Source organism: Protomyctophum bolini, assembly GCF_963924005.1.
Source record: "Protomyctophum bolini genome assembly, chromosome: 14".
NCBI lineage: Eukaryota > Metazoa > Chordata > Actinopteri > Myctophiformes > Myctophidae > Protomyctophum > Protomyctophum bolini.
In genome coordinates, this window is record NC_137875.1 from 6,874,533 (window position 1) to 6,890,835 (window position 16,303).

The 16,303-nt window shown below is 41.5% G+C and overlaps 1 protein-coding gene across 2 annotated transcripts in view; it reads right to left on the minus strand.

Moving 5' to 3' along the window:
* Positions 1-6,208: 6,208 nt before the first annotated feature.
* The window catches only part of lmbrd1 (LMBR1 domain containing 1), a 122,327-nt gene continuing 112,232 nt past the window's right edge, over positions 6,209-16,303 (minus strand). The window contains exons 15-17 of one of the 2 annotated variants that reach the window (XR_013965329.1): positions 11,113-11,204; positions 8,428-9,121; positions 6,209-8,351 (exon numbers count right to left, since the gene is read on the minus strand). Coding sequence is in view for 1 of the 2 variants with exons in the window: in XM_080782808.1 (XP_080638934.1) it covers positions 9,011-9,121; positions 11,113-11,204 (203 nt within the window). In the remaining variant the exon portion in view is untranslated. Of the gene's footprint in view, positions 9,122-11,112; positions 11,205-16,303 lie in introns of both variants that reach the window. The other variant, XM_080782808.1, reaches the window with a different exon arrangement.

Below are 16,303 nucleotides of genomic sequence, written 5' to 3' on the forward strand. Positions count from 1 at the left end.
GGTTAGGGTTAGGTTAGGGTTTGGGGTTATGGTGTCGGACTGATGCCTGGCGGACTGTTAGTACGTCAGACCCATGTCTCTCTCGACAGAGCGACGTGATTCCATTGAGAATAAAGCAATTGTCAACCAGTAGATGTGACGTTGTGAGAGATGTTAGGTTGGTGACATTAGAGGTACTACATTGTTAAATGTTCAATGACCTCCACCCGCAGTTTTAACATGCAGCATTTTCAATACTTTATTCTACTCCACTACATCTCAGATCCAGATATTGTACTTTTACTCCACTACATTTGAAAATGTAGTTACTAGTTAAATTTGAAAACTTGAAATGGGACATTTTGATGCCAATACTTTCGTACTTTTACTCAAGTCAATTTTGAATTCCGGACATTTTATTTCTAACAGAGCATTTCTACATTGCAGCATTGATACTTTTACTCAAGTAAGAAAATGCCAGGTCAAAAGTCCATGGAATAGGGCTGTCTCCGTCCATGCTGTGGAGAAGCGTATTTCATTTGGTTTGGTTTGGTGGAAACTGATGCTGGGAGATGTCGACAAGCCTGCTGGACGAGGCCAAACGGTCTTCATGTGGGAATGACGGTGGCAGGTCCCACAGGCAAGCGCAGGCCAGCCAGGTTAACCTGCTTAGGGGCCCCAAACACTAGGATCAACATAACTACATTGATCCTGCCTCTCTCTCTCATTTCAAGCACTTTTCTCCCCAGAGGCAGGGCTGGCTGCTGAAGGGTAAGGCAAACAGTCACCTATTCGTAAATCAAAAAGCTGTCAGGAGAGCTGAGCCCAACAGGAACTATCTGAGTGATTGGTAGGTTGAGCACATAGAAAGAGATTGCGCTGGGTTCAATAGTACACACACACAACTATTATCTTTCCTTGTGTGGGCTTGAAACTGCAACGCAAACTGTTCAATATATCAACGCTGCTATATAGTTTGAAGGGTATTCAACTAATGAAAAGTATTAACAAGAAATACTAAAGGTATTAAAACGAACATACTTAGAAAGACAAAATTATGACTACATTGGGTCCATCTGTAAATAGGCTCTGTCTTCCATTTCCTAAAAAGTAATGATTTTGGACATACAAGGTTTCCACCCGGCGACAGTGATGATAATAGTATAAACTACTACAGTAACCAGCTCAGTGGCCAGCTGTGGTGTTAAGAGTGTCCACCCTGAGACTGGGAGGCCGGGGTTCGATCCCCGGTCGGGTCATAACAAACACTATAAAAATGGTACAAACTAAGTGCCTCCCTGCTTGGCACTCAGCATTACGGGTTGGGTTGGGGGTATACTGTAAGTCCCTGTGACATACTAGTGTCATGTCCAGGGGGTGTAGGCCTACTTGTACATCATTTCCAGGAGGTGTATCAAGCTGCCTCACGCTACAGAAACAGGAGATAGGCTCCTGCCCTGTCGGCCTCATGGCTCGGCTTACTTACTTACTCCTACAGTATTAACCATTTTTAGGGCATGGCAAACCGTCTAGGAGAGGATCTGTCTGTCTGTCTGACTGTGTTTGGAAGATAATCACTAGCCACAAGCCCAACATCCCCTAACCTCAGTCTTAACCGGTCACGTAAGTCCCCATAACCTCATATACAGTAGCCTCGGTTCCAGCCTTACTCATCTGCGAAGAGAAAAGCCTTGTCACAAACTCACAACCTAGGGCAGAGGTCACAAACTCACAACCTATAGGGGCAGAGGTCACAAACTCACAACCTAGGGCAGAGGTCACAAACTCACAACCTAGGGCAGAGGTCACAAACTCACAACCTAGGGCAGAGGTCACAAACTCACAACCTAGGGCAGAGGCGCTATCGTCGCAGAGTGTCAGTCCAGAACATCCGTCAGATTTGTCCGACCGACCGCTGTGACTCACAACACTTGTTCCATTCACGGAGAATGAATGTATGCCCTTGTCTATTTGCACATCCTTACAACGGCAAACTACGTCCCTGTCTGACAAACATAAGCTTACAACACGCATAATTAATTCTGTCTGGCTCATGTCCAAATTGAATTAATTCCATGACCCGCCAGCTCCGCTATATGCGTTTCTATTGATTGTATAAAAGACCCTGACGGCTGTGAATGTTTTTGTAACAAGGTTTTTGATAAAATAAATATTCCATTTGCTAGTACAATCCAAAAACAGGTTTGGAAATCATTTAATTCAATTTAATTCAATACTCACTTACGTCAGACAGCTTGACGTTATCTGATACGAGAAGCCAGTATTGTATATCTTTTATTCAATTCATCTCGAGTTAAAGATATATAATATGACTAACTAATGAATCAAGTAATTAGCCTGAATACTCCTGGTACTTCCGCCAAAATCCTGCAACTTCCATCCCCCAAAAAATGATAGCTTACTAAAGAAAGTCAACTGGATTGAATTAGTCGTTCTTTTGGACTATTGGGACTTTGGGCGTTATGTGATTGTGACATGGCAGAGGATATTAAACAATAGAAGTGTCAGGGAAGCTCTGCCCTGAGTGCTTAGCAACCTTGAACCATTTTCCTTCAGCTGCACCCCTATACGTACCTATTCTTCACTTTTGCCATTGTGCGATAATTGTAAAGGATCAAAAAAGGTCATAGTAATTTATTTACCTTCACAACACACGCATGTTTGTTACTACTGACATGCGGTACGAAAACGTGTGGTCCTCGTAGCAGTTTCTATTGACTTGTGCTTTCTTTTGAAATGTACTAATTCTACATACTGTGAATACAATTTTCAATCAATCAATCAATCAATCAATCAATCTGCAGTAATGATAAATAAATGGTGCATTTTACAAAATATACTGTCGCAACTTCATCTAAAGTGCTTTACAATGAGTTGCAGCATCCTGCTCATCGGGAACAGTTCAGTGTCTTGATCAAAGACACGTCGACAACACTAACACTGTGGGAGCGTGGGCCTCAAACCACACTAACACTGTGGGAGCGTGGGCCTCAAACCACACTAACACTGTGGGAGCGTGGGCCTCAAACCACACTATAACACTGTGGGAGCGTGGGCCTCAAACCAAGAATGTTATCGATTCCCGGGTGGACGCTCCGCCTCCTGAGTCCTGACTGAGCCACTGACCGCCTCTCTCCAACGAGAGCTCCAAAGTTTGAGCAAAGCGACTCAACATGGAGGTACTGCCCGCTAGAAGCAGTGGTCACCCTCACTTTTCTGTGTTCATTAAAAACGTTGTGCAGGAGGATGCTAAACGCACACCAGTCTTGGTAGTGGTGCCAGCTCACGGCAGAAACATCAAAAAAGTTAAGTCTCAAAAGACAAAAGAGTGGCCGCACACACTGATAGCCAAAGTGCCGATTATTTATTTGGATGCAGAGTAGAATAGAAACCAACGTTTCGGCAGGTACAATTAACTGCCTTCTTCAGGGTATAATCGGCACTTTGGCTGACAGTGTGTGCGGCCACTCTTTGGTCTTTTTAGACTTAACTCTTCATTAAAAACGTGACATAATGGAAAGCCACTTATCATGGGAACATGCCTGAATGAAATGCCACTATATTCACACCACTGAATTACAAGCAAGGGGAAAATTAGGTACTTAAAGTGTTCAGGAAAGCTGGGTGGCAAGGCAACGCGGGGATTAGGTTAGGTAAGCCTGGGTATCGAGGCTAGGTTAGGTATAATAGATTGCTGGGAGGTATCATTTCAGTAACCATTAACACTTTAGTGTACTTAAAGGCATACTACCACAGGGATTTGATTTTAAGTTATTAAAATCCATCCATCTTCAACTGCTTATCCGTAGTCGGGTCGCAGGGGCAACAGCTGCCACTCCAGAGAGTTCCAGACTTCCCTCTCCAGAGCAACATTAGTAACGTCATTTTGGGGGGCGATCCCGAGGCGTTCCCGGACCATTTTGGAGATATGATCCCTCCATCTGAACCTTGGTCTGCCCGGGGCGTGTCACATCTGGTATTTTTGTAATTTTGTTGTGTTCGAAGTGTTCACAAAATTTGGAATAATTTTGAATTACATAGAAATAAAAAAAGAACTACTGATTTAGAATCCTTTTGTAGAATCGGCCTCATACAGTAGGTCTTAATGGGTTAATTAGTTACAAATGGAATGGTTTTGTCCAACGTCTAGGAACAGTTCACAGGTCAAGTGGCACACCTATACCGTATGAACACAATAAGGATACTCAGCCAGGAGTAATTACAGGACATCGGTTGAACATGTTGGGGTTAATTGAACTTTAAATACCGGACAGAGACAAAAAGGCACCACAACGGGCTAACGAGGTCGGTCACACTATGCCAATTAGTGTCAAAATTAAAGGTTGCATCGTGACAACACGTTTCATCTCATTGAACTAGTGCACAAAACAACATCCAATTAGATTTAGTTCTGACTTATTGTCAACTATTCAGTGGACCTGTGAGTGGCAGAAGGCAGTAAGAATGACTGTGTGTTTGTTTCAGTCTTTAGAGAAAAGGAGGATTGAAGGAGCACTTCAGCCATTTTCAACCTTATCTTCATATAATTGGTCATCACTAATACCTCATTATAATAATGGCGCCAGCTCATTTTGCCTAGTGGGATTCCAAGCTCATAGAAACCACTACAGCCCTTTCTCTTCCTGGAAAGTGTTGAACTAGAAGGCATTGTTCTTGCAAATAATAATAATAATAATAATAAAGAATAACGGACGGACGGAAGGAAGGAAGGACGGACACACACACACACACACATACACACACACACACACACACACACACACACACACACACACACACACACACATACACACGGACAGAGTGCAAAACATACTCTCTCCCCATGCTCTTTATTTCATTTTTCCTTTCTGGCTCCTTCCTTTCTTTCAAGAATTTGCCGGTGCCGTTTCAATTTACTGTTTCTTGTGAAGCTTTTTCCACATTGGTTACAGTACTTTACAGTACAGTTTCTTTCCTTTATCCATCCTGTCATTGGTGCCCTAAACAAACCTTAAAGTCCATAGACTTGGCTGGCAAAGATTTGTGTCATAATAAGTGCTCTGAACAAACATTGAAGTGAGCAAGTAGACATAAATGACACCATTTTATAATGTATTATTATTATAATGTTATATTATGTATTATATGGAAAATGTGTGAAGTGGTCCTTTACTGTAGTTAGTACTAGTCCTTCCAAGGGTATCATGAGTTTACAGTAGTACTACATGCTGCATTTTGTCAATACATACTGACCCCCCTAACACACGTATTATTGATTTGACTAATGTAGCTACTACAGTAAGGTCAGCAATGGCAGTACACAATACACAGCCTGCCATGTGTTTTAACCTTAGACTCTACTCTAAGGTTTTAACCCCAACTGGAGAATAAACTATGATCAGCCTATAGGGTTTCATGACGGTTTACAGACCAAACCTTGAACTAATATCACTGTGTAGATATTATTCTGGAATCCCTGTGTGGAACCTGCCTTTCCAACGGGCAGATACTTATCATTTACTGACAAACAAAATGGACAAAAGTTACACCATAAGTGGCCTAAAGTACAATTCTAAGTATACAGGTCGACGCATTTCGTTGTGATGAAATATATGAGCTTGTAGGTCTGCCATCTTTTGCTGAATGTTACCCTATATTTGTGTATGCCCAGCAAATTGACACTAGGATTAAATTAAGGTTCTCTTTCAGGGGAGCCAAGCTCCATGTAGCTTTGAAACCTGTCTCCTTTGTTTTGACCTTTTCAATTTCAAGGACCCCCACTGAGGGCACGGACACCAAATGAGCTCATGCCATTGACCCCACCACTACTGTATTTTCTTTCACAAGTAAATCTGAAGCTATAAAGCTATAAAATGTGCTATAGATTCATATACTTCATTAATGAATGCCACACTATTTATCCATAATGTATAAATGATAGATAAGGGTTCAGGACAAAGAGGCCTTTTCGTGGAGGCGTCAGAATGGAATTTGGACTTAGACAGTTTTTCGTCTGTGGTACTTTTTGACAAATTGTGAAATTGTCAAATAAAACTATTTGATCAAATGATTGTCACTAACACACCGTGCATTAAGTTGTGAAATCCAGCTACTTCATTTGTACCGTACACAATGTAATACAGTATAGTGTGTAAAGATAATGTGTTTAGTAAGCTCAGGTAAGGTAATGGAAAAATACGATACTTGATGGGTAACCAAATCCAAATTTATTTAGGTTAAAGACCACATAATTAGACAAATCTTCTGCAGCCATCTTGCTCTGTCCTTTTGCTGTAATCACCTTGCAGCGAATCAATAGAAGTCAAGCCATTAACCTTAGGATAAATCCAAGGCTTGATAACACAACCCACGGCCTTGAACCAAGAAACAAACTACACCAACCAAAGCTGCAGGTTCATTCAACACCAAAATAGCTGCAAAATGAAATCCATGCAAATCACTATCACCCAGTTTTCTCCATAACCATAACCCATTTTGGGTGTTTAGGGTTATAATTTAGCTATTAAAAAATAGCAGATCTACAAGCTCATAGCGCACCACAGAGTGGCGCGCTACGAGCTTGTAGGTCTGCTATTTTTGAAAAATCGTGAAAATATTTATTTCAGAAAACTGAAAAGATTTCTTTACATTTTTGAGGTCAGGCCAACCACTTGGTAGGTCCATAGAGGGGTCTAATTGTGCGTACATTGTGGGTTTCCCCCGTTAAAAGTATTGGATGCGTCTGTTGTAGTCTACATACATCGGAACAGTAGTGTACAAAACATTTCATTAAAAACAAACATCCAGTGTCATAAAGTAATGCATAATTGACCAGATCATGTCTGATGCATTATCGACAATTTCTGCTTTACATATTATGGTTGCATTAATATTTTTTCCTTTAATTTAGCATGACGGTCAAATAAATGTGTGAAACAAGTCATTTTTTAACTGTATTACCGAAAGAACGACCAAAAGGAAAATCTTCATTCCAAAGCAAAATACATTTGTTCACTTCTTTCACGCTCTTGGAGTACAATGAGCCAAAAGCTATTAAACCAGGGATTAGTTAGACCCTAAAAACATGACAACTAGAATTGGTCCTATTTATGTATTTGAAACATCGTGCACATTATGCAAGTATAATATTACCAACTTAAAAATGGCCTGAGATGAGACCAAACAATGCAAAACAAGCGTAACCAAAATATATTACTGTAACGTTTGTAAATTCTACTGCATTGAGAATACAGTAATACACACATGTACATTTTATTCCAGTGTGAATTATCTTAAAATAAACAGATGGGGGGGAACAAGCAAGTAAAATATTACATTTTTTTAAGTCTCTACTGCTTATGAATCTTCGTAAATCTCAAAAATCGAACAAAGACATCATAATGTTGTGTTTGATGCACACAAGCAGCCATTAAAACCCTTTATATTCAGACATTCACCAACAAACTGGTCCAGTTTCCCCAATAGCAGATTTTTAAGTGACATCTTTGTAACACATCTGTTGTTGGTTCTACTATTTGAAATGATTGTCAACACTTTGACCGTTAATGCTAGTGAATGAAATAAAATAAAATATAATTTGCCTCATTATACCGTTGACCAAATTGCTTGCCAAAATTGTAACAACAATTGTTCCATTATTGCACTCTTTAGTATATTGTGCAAGTAATGCAGGTTTAGATACAAAACGCCCAAAACCTTTACATTTTTCTACTTAATCTAGTTTATTTTCCACTAAAGCGAGGCCAACTCTGACAATCCACGTCTTACTCCACGTAATACAATCGATACAAATCAAATACCAGTGTGTATAACCCCCTGTTTCTATCCTTATCCCATTCTGACCTGAGATCAGATTCATACGAGGTTTCCACGGGACACACACTGGTCTGATTAACCCATTCTGACCTGAGATCAGATTCAAAAAATGTCAGTCGTCCTTCGAATTTTTCAAAAATAGCAGACCTACAAGCTCGTAGCGCGCCACTCGGTGGCGCGATATGAGCTTGTAGATCTGCTATTTTTCAATAGCTAAAGCATAACATGATGCCAACACCAAAATGGGTGCCCGGTCAGAATGGGTTAAAGCTGTATCCACCGATATACTGTACAACAAAATGTCATCGCTGTCAGACACAAACATAACAATAGGTTTTCGTCTGATGACGAAGACCTTTTGGTCGAAACGCGTAGGTCCTGTTATTTATTTGCCTTGCTCATCAAATAAACTATTACATTTTTCAGCAAAGACGGAGTGCCTTGGATTCCCTTATTTTCTTTTCAAGTCTGCAACTTACACCTTGACAAGCAGTACAACAGCTCTATGTTCCCCACTTACCTTACGGTTACGTTTAGGGTTAGACTTAGGTTTAGCGTTATGTAAGTGGGGAACATAGACACAGTCCCAACCTAGTATCTGCATATTTAATTTCATATATATATATATATTAATAGCCGATCTGCAATCTCATATAGTACACAATAATGCAACGAGTTGTGAGCTTGTAGATATGTTTGCCATTTAAAAAAGAAACGTAATGAAAATGTGGACATGCTAGGGTTGGAAGTGGTCAAGTCTCCGTCTTGGAGGGTCTTTTGACTAAATAATAACTCTGTTGGATTCTTTTCATTTCCTGAAAATAAACCACTTTGGACAATACACGGTTTGCAGCCGACAGCGATGATACTCTGAATGAGTCAATTCCTTTCAACTCTCACGGCTGGAGTCCGATTATGGAGTCAATGCCCTCTCCCCCAAAAACATCCCCAAGTCATCACCAAGTCTGCCCAGAAAAGACCCACCCGTCTAAGCTCAAAACAAAAAAAGCTGAGACATGTCTGTCAACAGAGATGGCACAGATAACTAAATAATCCTTGTTTTAAGAAATGGTGCTTCCTAAATCACCCCTAAAAAATATACCGTTAAGTACGCGGTTTGGAACACTGCATATGTACCGTTGCTACTTGTCACCGTTCAGCAAAACACAGCGTCTCAGTGGACATATTCATCGTCACTGACATCCGAGTCGTCGGCTTCCACCTCCCCTTCGATCACAGACTTCTTCCCTCGGCAGCAGGACACCCCCAGACCAATGAGGAACACCTGGAATTACAATACAAGGTTAAAAACCCTTTAAGGCTCATTATTTATTCGGCATTTGAGCCACAGACAGACCACCATTTGATCTTGTCCACAATTCCCCCCCGCTGTATTGATGTTGATACCATTAGGAGAGATAACAGGCCAACGTTGATCTAAATAAAATAAAAACGACATTATCTCTAAACGGTGTAAATGAAGCAATGCAGATGTTTAACGATAATGTAACTCTTTCATGTAACACATGAAACACATGAAAATTAAATTGTGTGTGTGTGTGTGTGTGTGTGTGTGTGTGTGTGTGTGTGTGAGTGAGAGAGACCAGATCTCTCACATTAACAGTATTTTTATACTGTAGTAATGCTACTCAAGTAAAACAAATCTGTGTACTTCTTGCACTGTTGCTCTCAAGTAATCAGAGGAGTTTCTTCTCGTCAATTCTGCACACACACACACACACACACACACACACACGCACACGCACACACACGCACACGCGCGACTGACGGGCAATAGCAGGTTCAGACGCTGTTATGCTTTCATACAACGGTGGACAGATATAAGAATCCTATTCAGCCGCTGCAAACAGCAATAATATATTAAAGAAAGCTACAAAAGGCAGAAGAACAGAGAGGAGTATGGTGGATCGATAAATGAAACACTGTGAACATACAGTGTGGCGCTGAGGGATCGTAAACATCAGATCTGCTCTACTTCTTCTGGACAAGTAAGTAACTAACAAGCCCTTATTTTTGGTTCAGTATCTATCTACAGAAGCTTATATCAGCGTGTAACTTTATGAATCTAGTTGCGCCGGTCAGTGGTGGAAAAATGATAATAAGTGCATTTACTCATGTGTTGCACTTATTAATGAATCTAGTTGCGCCGGTCAGTGGTGGAAAAATGATAATAAGTGCATTTACTCATGTGTTGCACTTATTAAACCTAAAGTCCCGAGAATCGATTATAAAAGTTTGTCTGAAAAACGTATGTTGTTATTATCAGTGGTGCACAAACCTCTTCACGTCAAGGACGTCCACATTTATATGTATTTTATATGTACTATAAAATATTTTGTCCCACGGACACCAAGAAGTAAAGATTTGACTAATAAAACATATAAACAATGTTTGTGTTTAAAATAATATACAAAGATTTGATTTGATTTACAATTTTTTGTCCGCTGGTCACCCCCCACGCCTCCATATATGGTCACGCCTTGTGACATCACACCTCCATATATGGTCACACGGTCACACCTTGTGACATCATGCCTCGTCACGCCACCACATATGGCCATCTCCATATAGATAGATGCAGGTTTTCATAGTAAACTGCGACCTACAGTCGCAATGAATACAGTATTTCTACATTGTGGAATTCGTACTTTTACTTGCAGACTTTGCAGTAGTATTACTGTACGTAAGAAAATAAGTATGTCTTCCTCCTTCTGGATCCTGTGTTGTGTAGTTATCAACTACAGAGCATGCCTGTATATTCAGACACTATTGATGAATGCAGCAGCAACAGCTCATTTCACATTCAGAATCCAGCTTGTGCTAATTTCTCCGAAGTTGCCGACCGCACCTTGAATCTTGAGGCGGATCTCCGTTCCCCTTGGAATTTTACCTCCCAGAACAGCGTTCCATAAAACCAGGATAAGGCTATAATTACTTATTCTGATGAGATCAGTCGTATATGTGGGTTAGGATAAATATTTTTCATTCTGAACGCTAAATGTGGGCCTGCACTTTCTGGTTGCAGAGGATCTCTTCTTCTACTTTGGAATTTCGCACATTTCACTGGCACTGGACGCACGTTATGGAATCGGTCTCAAAAAGAGACAATCTGGCATGTTTAGGATCTTATAGAACATGAAAACAAGCTAATATAATGCTGGTACAACCGCCGGCCGTTGTCAAGACCCACAACCCAGGCCCAGACCCGGTGTTTGGGAACCAGTGGTCTAACTATGGTACATTCTTGAAACTTACCCCGATGAATACCCAGTTACCGAAGTAGTAGATGGTGCTGAAGAACCAGAATTTGTGTAGGAAAAGGTATGACCTCGTCACCGTGCATTCGTCTGAAAAATAGAGAGAAAGAAAACGTCAGTCAAAATCCACCTAGTATTTAATTGTACATCAATGGATGCTATGTCCACAACTTAGCTGTTTTCGCAACATTTGCATGACAATCTTGTTCAACGTAGTAGGGCATAAATAGTTTATTTACTCATGAGTACAATTAGAAATTGGGGGAGCGTTTCACCCAATGCTGGCTGTCTGAAGAAAAAAAAGGAAAAAAAAGGTTTTCTTATATCAGGTTTGCTTATAGCAGCTTTTTAAATAAGCTTTTAAGCTTCAGCCTATGCCTTTTCCATCATCCAAAAATATGTAATGTCAAAAGTAATGAACTCTGTCCAACATTGATTATTGCGACGGTATAGGTCGCAATAATCCGTCATGCCTCGTGACACGCTCCATATATGGCCAATACAGAATTTGTTCCATTATGTTGATCTAACCTCATCTGACCTCATCAAACCCTGTACACTCAAGACACTGCCTTACAGCAGTAGCATTGTAACTCTGTCGGGGGGGGAATAGACAGACAGCACAAAGCCATATCCATAACTACACCATCTGAATCATCATGGCCACAACAACACAATCATTCATTAACCCATTCTGAACGGGAACCCATGTTGGTGTTAGCATCATGTTATGCTTTAGCTATTGAAAAATAGCAGATCTACAAGCTCATAGCGTGCCACCGAGTGGCGCGCTACGAGCTTGTAGGTCTGCTATTTTTTGAAAAATCAAAGAACGACTGACATTTTTAGAATCTGATCTCGGGTCAGAACGGGTTAATCAGACCAGTGTGTGTCCAGTGGAAACCTCGTATGAATCTGATCTCAGGTCAGAATGGGTTAATCCTAAGCACAGCAATTACCCCATTCAAAATGGGAAAGCGTCCATTTAGCATTGGCCATTGAACGATAGCAGATAGACAGACAGCACATATCCATAACTACACCATCCAATCATCATGGCCACAAAATCACAATAGTTCATTAAACCAAATCACAGCCTGTTAACCCATTACAACCAGGGAATCGTCCATTTAATTTAGACGTTAGCATTGGCTAAAGTTGTTGCACTTTGCGCCGCAAAAAAACTGCCATTTGTGAACTTTTTATTTTTTATTTTTTTCATCTTGAAAATGCGAGATTCAGATTCAGAAGGCATCTCGTAGAATCGGCCCCAAGTCTTAATGGGTTAAACCGAAGCTGCACAGCAATTAAAAGCTCATAGGGTTATACAACAGCATCTCCCTGGTCTGCATCAGTCACTTCCACAGATAAAACACCTCTTATCAACACAGATCAGCCCTGGGTCTTCAATGCTTTTCAGGTCAAGGACACCCTTAGCTGAGAGGGAGAGAGATGACGCGGCCACGTAATTGTATGAAATTGTGTTGCAGATTTCAAATCAGGGCCACACAATCCGTTGGAACCACTCCGGGACTACTAAGCCGGGACTGAGAGGTACAATTCTGGTATGTGGAGGGACTACTAGGCTCTGTGGGTTGCCTCCTGTCCGGGCCCCTCCTACGTACGTCTCACCAGGAGTACAGCGAGGACCTGTGCGTTGCACCAGACTCCCAGCACCAGACACTTCATTCAGGAGTGGTGGATTCTTGAACCGCAATGGTTCTGCAGGCTCCACTTGCGGCTCGAATGGCTCTCCTAAAGGCCTCACCGAAGGTTGGAATATCTATCAAGTCAAAATCATAAAAATCATAAAAGGCCTATTTATTGCCTGCTGGTGACTTTCCAGACTATTTTCGGGGAGTGACACCGCTACACAACTTAATTGAAGCATTAACTGGTATTGATGCACAATAAAGAAAGTGGTGGCTAAGCAGGCTGTAGATACCAATTTAATAAATTAGACAGCAGTACCGAATTAGACAGCAGTACCGAACACACACGAGTGCTTTGGTAAGCAAGTCTGAAGCAAAGGTAAAGTATAGCATGCGAAAAAGTATTTTCAGTCAAAGGAGCGACATGGGAAGTGACTGCAGTCTTGACGATGTCGCTGTGTACAATAAAATGATACAAATGGAACGCACTGTACAGCGTCTAGAACTGCACACTACAGCCAGAACACTCGACAGACACCTGGGTTATAGATAGCCTTGCTCTGACTCAACCACATCGACCCTATAGTGGTGGGAGAAGTTCTCACATTGTTTTACTTAAGTAAAAGTATCAATAATGCAGAGGCCGAAAGTCCAAATGTACTTCAGTAAAAGTACAAAAGTGTTGGTATCAAAAGGTACTTAAAGGTCCCATTTCACAAGTTTTCAAATAAAACTGGAGTGGCGACTTTGTCACTTTGAAAGTCTGACTAGGCGAAACTGGTACTTGTAAAATGGTAGCATAAACGGTTCTTTCCTGAATAACCAATAATACTGCACTATAGCAACGTGAAAGCAAACTCCACTTGCTTAAAAGGTTTTATTAACTTCAGGCCACCGTGTTTGTCAGGCCAAAGAATCATGACACGACAAGTCATAATGCCGGTGTGTCAAATGCCAACAAGCTCACTATGCACATTGTGAGATAGTAGTTTGGCTACTTTATCATAAATTAAGCATTCGGACATTGCAGATAAAAATTGCAACGATCTGAAACACCCCTAAAGATACAGGTGAACTCTCAAACATCGTTTACAACGGCTGCAGAGACACTGGTGGAGGCAATTGGACGCGTCGAAACCTCCAAGAGCATCGGTTCTATTTTGGAGCATCGATCGACGCTTGGCACACACACCACCCGAAATGAGTTCCTCTTTTCATTCTCTCTTCTTGACGTGTGTCACGGATGCTTGCATGTCAGTGACACTTTGAGTATGTCACGGCCTTAAAGAGCCAAAAGCTTGCCACTGCCAGTATTGCAGAGCAGTAGCTCAGGGTGACGCGTCACCTTAACGCGGAAAGACAGCAACTCTTGTGGAAAGAGGGGAATCATGTCACTGTCGACGACGCTAATGTGGTTCAAACTGCACGGGGGTTTTGAATGATGTCGCACTTAATGCACACTTGCGTTACAAACAGTTTAAATATTATGCAGGCAGCGCCATGCCCAATATTTCATTCATGCCGAAGGCAACAAAACAGCCTGGGAAGCATGACAACCTCCATTTGTGTAGACCAGGGGTGGGCAACATGTTTGGGCACATGATCACTTAGTCATTTTTCCAAGGCTGGCGTGAACTGATCGCCCAGTGCCAGACAGTGAAACAACAGAATACAGTAGCAGAGAATGTTTTGCACGTCAAGCAATAATGGTTAATAATTGTTGTTTTTGATCATCTCAATAGCCCGGTAGCACAGCAGGTACAGTAGGTGGTTGCCCACCCCCCGGTGTAGACATTGAACTATAAGTTGAAGTGATGGATACTTTATCTCATGGCATTGTCAGTGTGGGATTACTCAAAAAGGATTCATGCCCGCCAATGATAATGCAGTTTATCTACTATTCACTATTCAGACTTTTTTATTTTTTAAATGCCCAGCGCGATAGAGCATGCAGCATTCATTCCATCATCCCTCCATCCATCCATCTTCAACCGCTTATCCGTAGTCGGGTCACGGGGGCAACAGCTCCACCAGAGTGCTCCAGACTTCCCTCTCCAGAGCAACATCAGTGACTTCCTCCTGGGGGATTCCGAGACGTTCCAAGGCCAGTGATTCGATGTGTTTCCTCCAACTGCGCCTTGGTCTGCCCCGGGGTCTCCTCCCAGTGGGATGTGCGTCGAGGACCTCCCTAGGGAGACGCCCGAGAGGCATCCTAACCAGATGCCCGAACCACCTCAGCTGACTCCTTTCCAGGCGAAGGAGCAGCGGTTCTTCTCCGAGTCTCTCTCGTGATACTGAACTTCTCACCCGCGACTTATAAGTGCGACTTATTACGTTTAATTTGACCAGTTTGATCTTACATTGTAGATTAGTTGTAGAGCGTGTACATTGTACATGCTATACGATCTGCAACAGACTCCTTCATAAAATGTGTTGTGGCCCAGCAGTGAAATTCACACACTGAGGTTTCTTACAATTCTGAAACTAACCTGGACAGGAGAAAGGAACTGGTTGCAATAATGTGTCCTATGGGGGAAATATAAACTCACTCCTCATGCACTGAAGGAAGCAGTTTGGCAGAGGGAGAGTAGCACCCAGGATTACAGCTTAGACATAGTGAGAAAGATAAAATAAAAAGCCCAAAAAATAAATAAAATAAATTGCAGATCTACAAGCTCATAGCGAGGCACAAAGTGACGTGCTGTGAGCTTGTATATCTATTTTTGGAAATGCCAACATATTAGAATGACACAGATGCTTTCCCGGTTTGAATGGGTTAAGCCTGATTTAGACTTTGCCGCATGGCAGTGTCGAGCAGCATCAAAAACAGCCGACCTACAAGAAGCTTGTAGGACAATCCGGTCGCTACATGTAAACAAGAAAGCCATAAGCAAATATGCCCGAGATCGACTCCCACTTTTATGACATGATCACGCACCGAAATAAGACAGCTGCTCCATAAATAATGAATTGTGAACACCGTTGCATTCAACCCGTCTATCATGGCAGCTCTAGAACTGACGCTCTATAGAACCTATAGAATAATGTATTCCATTGCTACGTACAGTATGTGTTTGTTTGCTTCTTGCTTTCTGTGGTTTGGGCTTCTATAGGAAGAGTGAATTGTTTACACTCACAAATATTGATGGGACTGTCACACAGACCTAAGAAATAACACAGGAATTATTAATGACTGCCTTTTACCGTTATAGGGGCAGGCATAAAAAAAGAAATAAAAAAAGGATGGTGTCAAAATGGGGAAACTGGCAATGCTATTTATTGTGGTGTGCTGGTGGTGTCTTGGTCGCGCAACCACTAGGGGAAAAACAAACGGACAAACAAAAACAACAATTTATTTCCTATAATATTATTCATTAATCAAAAGTGAAATGGGTACACTCGGGTCCTTTCGGATGATGAATAAGGCTATTTGGTTGCGGTTCTTAAAATAAACCCCCACAATTATCCAGACTTTTAGCATCCATATGAGGCTCTGGTAACGGTGAATGGAGGAGGAACACATACAGTATGTACTGT